Source organism: Kogia breviceps, chromosome 7, assembly GCF_026419965.1.
Source record: "Kogia breviceps isolate mKogBre1 chromosome 7, mKogBre1 haplotype 1, whole genome shotgun sequence".
In the NCBI taxonomy this organism is placed as follows: Eukaryota; Metazoa; Chordata; class Mammalia; order Artiodactyla; family Physeteridae; genus Kogia; species Kogia breviceps.
In genome coordinates, this window is record NC_081316.1 from 8947162 (window position 1) to 8959011 (window position 11850).

Below are 11850 nucleotides of genomic sequence, written 5' to 3' on the forward strand. Positions count from 1 at the left end.
CTTCCAAGCGGTCCTTTGCCAAAGGCAGTCATGCAGCTCTCTCCCTGCTTCCCTCCTGACTTCATTGTACATTTCAGCCTCTATTGCAACTGCCCTTTCCAGAGTTTTTTTCACTTCTTTCTCAAGTCCCTTTTCTTTTTTCTTCTCTTGTTTCTCCTGTCTCTGTGTGTATCTGTGCACAGTGTGTGTTTACTGTCACAAAGGCACATTTTCAGACCCCTACTCCTGTGGTGACGGACACTCTGAGGGTCCCCATGGCAGGACTGGCCTTTTCCCATCAAGTGAGTCCATACTGGGAAGAAGGGGGTATATATAATCAGGCGGTATCTTTTTATTTAAAAACTGTAACTAAAGTACAGGGTATAGCTATTTAAATATCCCCAGGTTTTCTGTGGGTTATTTTGAGGCATGGTAATTGATTTTTAACAGTATACAGCCATAGCACAGGAGCCCAAAATAGAATTTGTCATTTGCCCCTCCTCCTACCATTGATGTGAAAAATACATGGAGTTGTTTATATCTTTTTTTCCAAATAAACCATCCAAGAATGGTTTTCTTTCTTTTTCCATATAAATAGGAACCCTCCCAAACCCAGTGGTGATGGAGGGTGTGATTAGAGAAGACTGCTTCTGTTTCAAAGTGACCTCAAGGTCAAAGGAGAAAATAGAGTGACCAAGGTCAAAGGAGAAAATAGAGCGACCAAGGTCAAAGGAGAAAATAGAGTGACTAAGGTCAAAGGAGAAAATTGAGTGACCGAGGTCAAAGGAGAAAATAGAGCGACCGAGGTCAAAGGAGAAAATAGAGCGACCGAGGTCAAAGGAGAAAATAGAGCGACCGAGGTCAAAGGAGAAAGTAGAGCGACCGAGGTCAAAGGAGAAAATAGAGCGACCGAGGTCAAAGGAGAAAATAGAGCGACCGAGGTCAAAGGAGAAAATAGAGCGACCGAGGTCAAAGGAGAAAATAGAGCGACCGAGGTCAAAGGAGAAAATAGAGCGACCGAGGTCAAAGGAGAAAATAGAGCGACCGAGGTCAAAGGAGAAAATAGAGCGACCGAGGTCAAAGGAGAAAATTGAGCGACCGAGGTCAAAGGAGAAAATAGAGCGACCGAGGTCAAAGGAGAAAATAGAGCGACCGAGGTCAAAGGAGAAAATAGAGCGACCGAGGTCAAAGGAGAAAATAGGGCGACCGAGGTCAAAGGAGAAAATAGGGCGACCGAGGTCAAAGGAGAAAATAGGGCGACCGAGGTCAAAGGAGAAAATAGGGCGACCGAGGTCAAAGGAGAAAAGCGACCTGGGAAAAACTGATGACTTTGGCTCTGAGTTCTGCCCAGGCTTGTGCTCCACAGGTCTGCCGGGGTGGAACCTGAAACAGTTAGTTGAGCCCTGGGAAAAGGGGGCGCAAGGAACTCACTTGAGGCTTTGGGAAGGCACAGAGCTGGGAATCTCAGTCCCACTGCAAACAAGTCTGCTTTCTTATTTACAGAGTAATGGCCTGGTCTGTCTTTAACCCTCACACCAGGCCCCCCACACCGTGAGGATGTGGCCGGGATCCATTCCTTACCTCTCCGCCCATCTCGATCATGAGTCATACTCCAGGGTTGCCTATTTTTTCCTCCTCCTTTCCTCTGCCCTTCTTTGTTTTTCTCTTGCTTAGCTCTCAAGCTCTCGCCTTTCCTGTCAGCCTGCTGCCCTGGGCGTTGGATCCGCTGACCTGGCTTGTCCAGCAGTGTTTGCTGCCGGCTTAAACACCACACACCCTTACCAGGTATCTTTAAAGATGGGGAGGACACTAGGGGCTCCTACAGTGCCTCCCCTGCCCTGACACATTTGAAGGGCCTCTTGAGACACCAGTGTTCAGAGCTCTTCTGTAGCTTTGGAGGACTAAGATGATTCTGAGCGGGGACCTTTTAGACTTCAAAAAGGAAAGAAGAGTTTCCCAAGTGTTTTCTCCCTGTCTTTCCCTCTGTAGTCATTTCCATGCACGTCTTCCATTAACTGAGCCCCAGAGAGGATAAAGATTTCCAAGGTTTCCTGCCCACTTGGTGGCAGCATTGGTGATGGAAAAGCTGGAAAGCAGATACCATCATGCTAGGCCGTGAGTTTCCCCTTCTACCTGACACGGCCATGATTCGCTGTATTTTTCCATTTCTCCCCAAAGCTCATGGTTCCCGGGAAGGAAGGTGGGGTACCCCTGGCTCCCAACCAGCCTGCCCACGGTGCCCAGGCTGGTGACCAGGAGAGACTGGCCGCCTACACGCCTTCTGATGGGGCCCACTCTGCTGCCACACCTTCCAGCAGGTGAGTTCACGTCTTGGCTCTGCTGCCCTTCGGAGCAGCCAGGGACCTGTCCTCCCCGGCACATGTGCTTATTTGGTATCAGTGAAGAGTAGCTTTCAGCATTGGCTCAGGCTTGGCCTTTGAGGGAAGAACATGGAATCCTTAAAATTCTCAGTAAGAACCATACATTGCAGCTGATATGTGAGGAAGCTCTCCCTGGGCACTGCTGCTAACAGCGAACATCAGGCTTGGTGCTTCTCACCCTCGTGCAGTGAAGGTGTTTTTCAGATGTTTCTCTCTTACCCCAGGATCGACTCCCTTGGCATCCTCAGTGTTTTCTGAGACCAGAACGGCGTCGTTAACCATAACCCTGACGTCGGGAGTCACAGTGTGTCTGTGGTGGTAGTTAGGATTGATTTTCTTTTTCTACTACGTTAGTGCCTCATGGAGATCCTCTAGAAACAACTATTTTCCCTCACTAAAATTAAAAAAGAAAAAAATCTTTGTCTTTTCTGATTGCAGAAGTGATACAGTCTGTAAAATTCAGAATTTGAAGACATTGATTAGGTGGAAATAAAAGTCCTTATAATCCCACCCTGCAAAAATCACCACGGTTACCTCCTGTTAAAAGATGAGAGGATCTCAGAAGGGTTAAGCAATTTGCCTAAGAGAGCACTTAGCTCGCAAGATGGCCAGACACAAGCCTAGCTCCTTGGATTGCAAAGCCTGGGCTCTCTCTTTCCATTACACTCGGAGTTCTGTGGGAAGCTGGGCCTGTCCTGACCTGGCCTTCCCTCCCTTAACTGGAAGGCCCCAGAGATGATGACGTTGATTGCCCCACCACATCTTAAACGAACTTTAAGCTAATAGAAATTCCTGGTTTTTTTTTTTTTCCATTCCCACAGTGGAGATGGAGGAGGGGGAAATTGTTTGGGAAGATCTCTCTGTGCCTTCCATCAGGAAAAGTAATTACTTTCATTCCTGGCGCCCCAAACTTCCACCCTCCAATCCCTCCTCCTGTCAGAGAATCAAAGGAGGATCCTCTTGGTCATTTTACACTCTCGTTTTCTGAGCCTTGATTCCTGGGGTATGACTGGGAGTAACTTAAGACAGAGGACCCTGTACAGGGGGTTCTTAAATGCTGGTCCTCCCTGCCGGCTCTAGAGGCCACTTGGACTGCATAGTTCTCCCCATCTTGAGCCCCTGCTTTGAGCCTTTCCCATCCCCTGCTGCTTGTAGGGCTATGACTGTTAGTCTGGCGGCGACAGTGTGGGCCCCTGTGTCTGCTGCCTGGAGTCCCCCATCGTCCAGGACTCAGCCTCAGTCTAGAGGGAGTGGGAGCAGCCAAGCTGAATGTGTCGCTGAAACATCTTGCTGAACAGAGGGATGACTGGGGGCAGAGAGAAGGGCGGAAACACGGTATAGAGCTTTAGATAACGAAGCAAAACAAGACAGGAAAAATCTAAAATCTTGAGGCTGCCTTTGTAATTAGATTAATATTAAAATTAGCGGCTTATGAGAGCCGCTTGCCTATATGTATGATCGCTAGATGCACGGTGATTGATGCTTAGCATTGGTATTACAGATTAAATTTTGTGTAAGCTCTACACAATTGTAACACCAAGTTTCATTAACATATGCATAATTTTTAGCTTTTCCAGGAAACGCAGTCCTCTGCTCTCAACTCAAAAGGGAGGGTGACGGTGGCAGCCGCCAGACCTCATATTGCCATTTCCCACATGTGTGAGCTGGTGGGGGGCAGCTCCTGCCCTAGGCTGCAGCCTCACGAGATGGTGGATTTATGGGGAACCAAGTAGGCTCTGCTGTGGTTTGAGAATGAGAACCAACATTACCTTTCTCCTCCAGTGAGGATACGGAAGCTGTGTCCAACAGCAGTGAGGGACGGTCCTCCCCCCATGATGTCTTGGAGACCATCTTTGTCCGGAAAGTGGGGGCTTTTGTCAACAAACCCATCAACCAGGTGATTTTAGTGCCTCTGCAGCTCTGAGAATGTGTGAGCCCTTAGAGTGAGGTCTTACCTGGGATCCGTGGAACCACTGAAATCGCATGTGAAATTGTGTGTGTGTGTGTGTGAATTTTTTGTGAAGAGGGTTAATAACCTGTGACATCCCTCCAGAAAAGTTAACTATTGCTCTGTGATCACATAGGAGAGGAGACCACGCCATTAGGTACAGACACGTTACACTGAAGTGTCATTGCCTCAGCCTAACTTGAAATAGGAAGTTCCTCCTCAGCTCTGCCAGTGAAAAGCAGTTGTTACTGAGTTACTGTGGCTCCAGCTTCCAAAGCTGAATTCCCAGATTCCTGGGGAGCCCTCACCCCCGTTGGTGCCGTGGGCGTGCAGTGGGAGGCACGGGAGGTTGGCGGGGTCTCCAACGAGATGGGAACCTGAGGGGTGGCATGGTCAGCTGAGGTGTGCAGACGTGCTGGACCCCCAGGCTTCTGGTGGGCTCTAAGGAAGCAGGCAAACTTGGGGAAGGGGGACACCAATACTTTCTCCCATGTCTCTTCAGGTGACCCTGACCAGTTTGGACATACCCTTTGCCATGTTCGCTCCCAAGAATTTGGAGCTGGAGGACGTGGATCCCATGGTGAGTCCACCGTTGACTGAAGTTTGCAGTGGGGTGGTGCCGTAGTCCTCGTCCTTCCCGGGCGAGTCGTTCACTGCTCCTCCACAGACCGTTAGCCAGGCTCCTTGGCTTTTGGTTTACAGCCAGTGCCCAGAACCAGCCCTGACCTCTGCCTTCTTCTGAAACAGGTGAATCCTCCAGATTCCCCAGAGACTGCATCGCCTCTTCAGGGCAGCCTGCACTCCGATGGCTCCAGTGGGGGCAGCAGTGGCAACACCCAGGACGACTTTGTCGTGATCGACTTCGTAAGTTGCCGTCGCCTTCCTTGACCTTTGCCGCTTCAGGGGCAGTAAACCTGGAAGCACCCGTTGCACTTGAACAGGACTTCGGGGATCAGATGGGTCGGTATAGGCAGAGGGAGTGGGTGCTGGCTGTGCGTCTGATGTGGGGAACCTGCCCTTACACCCTGCTTGGGGAGGCATTTGGAGGCCCATCAGCAGTAAGGCATTTTGTGCCATGTCTTTGATTGAAATTCAACTTGAAATGGGATTTTCCAGTGGTAACTGCATAGGTCCTATTCATGAATGGATAGCCCCCCACCCTCTTTTTTAATGTTTTAATGTTTGGCTGCATCAGGTCTTAGTTGTGTCACGCGGGGTCTTTTGTTGCAACACGCGGGCTTCTCTCTAGTTGTGGCGCGTGGGTTTAGCTGCCCCGTGGCATGTGGGATCTTAGTTCCCCGACCGGAGATCAAACCCACGTGCCCTGCGTTGAAAGGCAGATTCTTAACCACTGGACCACCAGGGAAGTCCCTGGATAGCCCTTTTCCAAGGAGAGGAGTGTGAAGGAAGGGGACAAAAACCTAACCCGGGGAGAGGGATGTCATCACCAGGCTTAATTGAGCTGCCCAGAAGAGAAAGGTGTAAAGATTTCTCTAAGATAAGCCTGGAGGAGCCTTTCTTTGCTAATTACTGGAAGGAAAGAGGGTTGTTGATAGCTGACACCCTCAGATTTTCCTCTATGGTCCAAGGCAAGCTAAACTTGAGTCTGTCTTGTTTTTTAAGAAACCAGCTTTTTCTAAAGACGACATTCTTCCGATGGACTTGGGGACCTTCTATCGTGAATTTCAGAACCCCCCTCAGCTGAGCAGCCTCTCCATAGATATCGGGGCACAGTCCATGGCTGAGGACTTGGTATGGAAACCCCTTCCCCCACCCCACCTCATCCTCTGGCCTCCTTTCCTCCTTCTGTGGTCATTCCTGCTCCACATGCCTGGAAATTTCTTCCTGTTACTCCTCCATGCCCACACCTCCCATCTTCCCTGTAACAGGACAGAGACTTTTAGACCATTACCTTCCTGGAATCACACTTGAGATTTGCATTGTGCCTGGCGGTCATTATCTCAAATTTGCTTGCGCTCGTTTCCTCCTTTTCTCTGCACTCTTGTCACAGCATTTCTCACGCACTCCTGTGTTTGGTGCCTGATGTCTTCTACTTGCTGATGCCACTACACCAGGCTGCTCCAACAGCTCTTGCCATCAGCTGTTAAGCTTGCCAGGCAGATGACAACGGTGCAGGGCAGGAGAAGCAGAAGGTCCCCAGTATTGGTGTTCTTGCGCTTTCCTCGGAGAGCTCGTTCCCTGGTTCTCGTGTTCAGCCAGATGTCCTGATACCGACTGTAATGACCACGTGTCCGCTTAGGATATTTCCTGTTTCCTGTCTCTGAAGGGCAGAGGAGTGCCCTGCACAGCTGCAAACTCAGGGTGCCCCATGCCACAAGATGTCATGGTCCCTCTGCCTGAGGTGGGAATATCACCTCCTATGTCGAAATCAGAGGAATGGCTCTAGGAATAGGAATCTAGGTTTAGCTGCCCTTGATTTGCTTTAATCAGAAAAGCATGCTCAGTAATAATAATACAGCAATAATGCCATTATTATTAACATTTATTGAAGCTTTCTAGGTGCCAAGCATTTTTTAAGTTTACGTGAATCTTCAACAACCCTAAGAGGTAGGTTTTCTTATTATCCCAGTTTACAGATGAGAAAAATGACACTGGGAGCAAATAACTTGCTGGTGGTTACACTGAGCTGGCAAAACAAGCTTTGACCCCTAAGAGTCTGGCTTCTGATTTTAGGCTTTTAACCATTGGCTCCCTGGCCTCTCATTTGAAGTTTGCTTGGAAGGAACCGGAGTCCAAAGGAAGATGAGGCTGCAGCCAGTGCTGGCTGGTTGCCCCAGCCTCCCAAACCCATCTGGGCATCTGGCCTGTCTGGGCTGCTTTGTAAGTCCTGTGGCACCAAGTATCTCGTGCCTGTCAGGAAGTCTTCTGTGATGGCTGCACTCTTCAAATGCAAATTCATCAGTGGAGACAGACAGACCACCTGATTAGGACCAAATTTTAATTAATGGTTGATACCCGAGGGCAGTTAAACTTAAGTCCTCATGGTTCTGTTTTTTTGTTTTCATTGTTCTCTCTCAACCCCCTCTAACCCATCCCCTTCTCAGCTGATGTAAAGATGCAGATTCCTAGGCCTCACCATAGACCTGCCAGGTCAGAATCTCTTGGGAGTATATGGCTGGGACTGCCTTGTTCATGTGCCCCCAGGGGATTCTGATGCCTGCCCAGCGCAGGCTGTGAAGGAATCATTTGTACACGTTCTGAATTTGTAGGGCTCTAAACCTACTGTGTTATTCTAATGTCAGTCTCATCTGTGCCAAAGATACTTCACGTTGACTTTCTCTGTGTCATCCCGTTGTTGGCATGGTCCTTTTCCATCTCATTATGTGTGTGGCCGGCTTGGATTCCCTAGGCTGTTCTATCCACCTCCCCGGCCCCCACTAACCCCTGCTGGGCAAAGGCCCACTGGCCAGTGCCTGCTCAGTTGCTTGGCACTTTGCTCTCCAACCCAGCACTGCTGAGCCGGACTCTTTGCTGTGCTCCCTTCAGCCCAGGGTGACAGCCGGCTTCAAGGCCCTACCTGAATAAGCAGCTCTTCTCTCCCCTCCCGGTACAGGACTCACTACCAGAGAAGCTGGCTGTGCACGAGAAGAATGTCCGAGAATTTGATGCCTTTGTAGAAACCCTGCAGTAAAAGTTGGTGTCCTCGAGTACCAGCAGCATCCCCTTTTTGTGCTCCCAGGAGACAGAGAGCCTCCCGCTCGTCAGCTGCTCCCATCCCTTGTCCCGCTTCAAGCCAGGTGGAGGGGAGGCTGGTTCCCCCACGGGGACCCGGAAGTCCCTGCTCTTGCACTCCTGGAGACTCACGGCAGCAGTGAAGGCCAGTGATAGCATTTGAGAGGACTCACCCTCTGACCTCCCTCTGCAGGGCCCTCTGCTTATACCGCCCTCAGCAGCTGCTTCACGAAGGCTGTCATCCCGCTCCTCCTGCCGGCCCCCTGCCCCAGGTTTGCCCAGCAGCTGGCCCCTCTCCTGCCTGCCGTGGCCATCCACCATCCGACATTCCAGCTGGCGGCCCAGAGACTGGTGTAGAGGCAGGAAGAGGAAGGAGACAGTGCTAGGAGGAGGAAGGAAGGAAGCTCTCCTTCAGGGTCTTTCTCCTTTAGTTCTGGTATCTTCTTCCTCTCTCTCTCTCTCCCTCTCTCTGCCCTGTGCCTGTATTTTTGGCGGTATGGCAGGCTTCCTGCCCAAGGTGGTGAGAACCCTAAAGTCAGCTGTTCCCACCCTTGAAGTCTGTGCCAGCGCCTCCGAGCAGCCCTGGCGGCTGCCTGTGCTCAGCTACGTGGAGACAGAAGCCTCCCTCTCTAGGATTCTGTCATTGGAGTATCACAGCAAAGGTTCTTCTCTTTCCTCTCCCTTCCCCTGTCATTACTCCTTGGTTATAGAACCCAGTAAATATTTATTACTTTCAGAGAAGTCGGATATTTTGTAGAGAAAACATGTTTGAGGTTAGACGTTTTCACTTGGGGAAGGTTGGAGAGCCTCTTCCTGGGGCAGTGCCTCCTCCTGTAGAGATTCCTCGGATTCAGGTTGCTGCCCTGAGGATTTCCCTTCCCTTGTGTATAAGGTGGGATCCAAGAATAGGGCTGGCTGAGGGCAGCAGAACCTCCCAGAATTGCTGCATTTGAACTGACATCACACTCTGCCTTGGACATGTACATTTTCCTGGTGAGAACTTTGAATCTCCCAGCTTCTCCAGAGAGACTGACTCTGTTCTGGCAGCCCAGGAAGTCTTGGGCGCGAGATGTGATGACTCCCCAGAGCTGTGGCACGTGTAGTGCCCGAGGGGCGCTGTGGCCCCGGGGAAGGCCAGACAGGCCCCTCCTCCTGGGGCATTTGTTCCTGATTCTCAGGGCTGGGTTACGGGCCTTTTCCTTCTTCCACCTAGGCCTAGCCACCACCTTTCTTTAACCCCAGGGTCTGTACACCGCCCTGAGGTTTATTAGTTGGATTGGTTCCTTGTTGAGAAGCCAAAGCTGGGCATTCAGGTGTTGTTACTTGAGTTAAGTCAAGGGCCCAGCCTCACCCACTGACCATCTGTTCCTCCCCGCCTAACTGATAGGCCCAACCCCACTCCTCTGGCCCACCTGGGGTACTCATTGGCAGCAGCTGTTCTGCAGCAGAGCAGGTGGCCCTCAATTGCTTGTTAGCAAGTGCACGTGGCATTGTTTTCACCTACGAGGCTGATCTCTGAGGGCTGGGGTCAGCTCTGATGCTGCCTCAGTTGAGCTGAGCCCTGCCCCTGTGCACACATTCTCCTGCCTAAAAATATGTTTCCAGGGCTTCCCTGGTGGCGCAGTGGTTAAGAATCCACCTGCCAATGCAGGGGACACGGGTTCGAGCCCTGGTCCGGGAAGATCCCACATGCTGCAGAGCAGCTAAGCCCGTGCGCCACAACTACTGAGCCTGTGCTCAAGGGCCTGCGAGCCACAACTACTGAACCCCACGCGCCTAGGGTCCGTGCTCCGCAACAAGAGACGCCACCGCAATGAGAAGCCCGCGCACCACAACGAAGAGTAGCCCCCGCTCACCACAACTAGAGAAAGCGTGTGCACAACAATGAAGACCCAACACAGCCAAAAATTTAAAAAAATTTTTTTAAAAAGTGTTTCCAGTAGTGGCGTCCAGCTGGCCATCCTGTCACTGGGCAAGAGCACACCTGTGGCCTGCTAAACCAATCCAGGCTTACCCCCCAGGCCCCAGCACTGAGACGGGCAAAGGCCCTCCCTGGTAAGTTACTGGTTGCCCCCCACTCCCCCACCTCATCCCAGTATCTCAGCCGCTGCCCTCGTCCACGGCCAAGCATGGAAAGGCCTGTTAGCCATTTGCCTCTTTGAATCCTAATTGTTGGCCTCTGCAGGCAGCAGCCTTTCTTCAGGACCCCATCAGTGAGAGGCCAGGGAGGCTGAGCCCTGACTTTGAGCTGAGCCTGGGAGGAGCAGAGCAAGTGTCAAGGCCGGCCCTTGTCCCTCAGCCCTGTACAGTGAAAGGTATGAGCCCTAGACAGACCCGCACAGCACCCCCGGGACAGGGCTGGGACCAGTCGTGTCTCCAGGTGGGAGAGCCCCTCCCGCTCCTCCAGCCTACTTCATTTGGAAATATTGAGCTATACTTTAAAATGCATTCAAGAGATTTCCAATAAACTTTTTCTGTACTTTATAGCCTCCTGTCCTGCAAGCTGTCGAAAACTCTAGCCCACTTCCTCCCACTTCTGGGCTGCCCCGGGTCACCGACAGGCTCCGCGGAGGGAGAGCGGTGCCACGTGAGGCACAGCAAGGTTTCAGAGCCATTCGGGCTGTTTGGAGTCCTGGGGCCTTGGGCTGGTGGGGAATTTTTTTTTTTTTTTCCTGGACGCACTGTGCAGCACGTGCGATCTTAGTTCACTGACCAGGGATCAAACCTGGGCCCCCTGCATTGGGAGCATGGAGTCTTACCCACTGGACCGCCAGGGAAGTCCCAGGAAGCCTCTTGGAGCCTCATTTTCCTTGGCTGTAATGTTTCCATTTCAAGGGTTGTGTGAGAGTATTCAGTGAGGTAACGTGTATGAAGTAGATGTGCACGTGAGGTACGGCCATGGTAAAATCCTCAGAACGGGTAGGCCGTTATCTTCAGCTCTCTATCCTTCCCGGCCAGCACAGCTCACCACTCACCCTGGGCAACCGCCTTTGGCTCAGAGGGAAAGACAAGTGACAGGCCCCTGCCATGTTTCCAGCGGAGGCCAAGCAGTGGGCGGGGGACTCTCCCGACTGCTGGGATATTTGCTGATCTGGTGTGAGGGGTAGTGGCTGAGCAAACCAGACAGAAGGGAAGGGACTGAGTGAAGTAAGCAGAAGTCCAGGTCCCGTGCATGTCTGTTTAGCTGCCCTGCTCTGACGAACAGCTGGAGCCAGGGCACTGGAAAAGTAGAAGAGCCCTGTGGGGATTATTCCTTCCTGGCCCCCTGGGGGCTTCCCCGGCAGGTGTCAGCCCTGGCAGAGCCAGCCCCTTCCTCCTATTTCGCCTACAGTGGCGGGAGCGGGTGGAAGGGAGAGCTGGCGTCCCAGAGGAAGAGGTGGTTCTAGAGGCTGGGGGCTGACACACCCGGGCGCGTGCTGTCCTGCTCGCCTCCCACGCCCTTCAGGCCAGAAGCCAGGCCCCAGGGCAGAAGAGGACTAGCTAGAAAATTCTAAATTCATCTCAAACCTGGGGCTGCCCGCCCACTGCTGCCGCTTCGGGCCCTGGGAGCCCTTGCTTGTTAGTGAGCTGCACGTGCCGCTGACCGTGATACCTGACCACGCATCCAACTCCTGGGTCAGAAGTGGTGGGAAGACGGTCCTTGGAGTCCTCACCTTCAGTTAGGGGTCCCCCAAAAGCTAAGTGTTCGATTGCCCCTTGTCTGATGGTGTCCTACCCCTTTAAGCCATGTCACTACGCTCTGCCCCCAGAGACCCACTGTTGCCAAGGCAGGGGTAAACTGGCTTTTGAGTCACTGGCAGAGGCCCTGCCAGGAGCCCAACCCAAGTAAACAGTTCTCCGTCTCCTGCT

General features: G+C 52.0%; 1 protein-coding gene across 29 annotated transcripts in view; it reads left to right on the top strand.

Annotated features, from left to right (window-relative positions):
* Positions 1-10485, top strand: part of ATG13 (autophagy related 13) — a 51212-nt gene extending 40727 nt beyond the window's left edge. For 11 of the 29 annotated variants that reach the window (XM_067037125.1, XM_067037122.1, XM_067037131.1 and 8 more), the window contains 8 exons: positions 183-281; positions 1654-1764; positions 2158-2297; positions 4143-4257; positions 4811-4888; positions 5056-5172; positions 5932-6060; positions 7883-10485. In XM_067037125.1, coding sequence (XP_066893226.1) covers positions 183-281; positions 1654-1764; positions 2158-2297; positions 4143-4257; positions 4811-4888; positions 5056-5172; positions 5932-6060; positions 7883-7960 — 867 coding nt within the window. In that variant the 3' untranslated portion in view covers positions 7961-10485. The remainder of the gene's footprint in view (positions 1-182; positions 282-1653; positions 1765-2157; positions 2298-4142; positions 4258-4810; positions 4889-5055; positions 5173-5931; positions 6061-7882) is intronic. The other 18 variants (XM_067037134.1, XM_067037129.1, XM_067037126.1 and 15 more) reach the window with 4 other exon arrangements.
* Positions 10486-11850: the final 1365 nt, after the last annotated feature.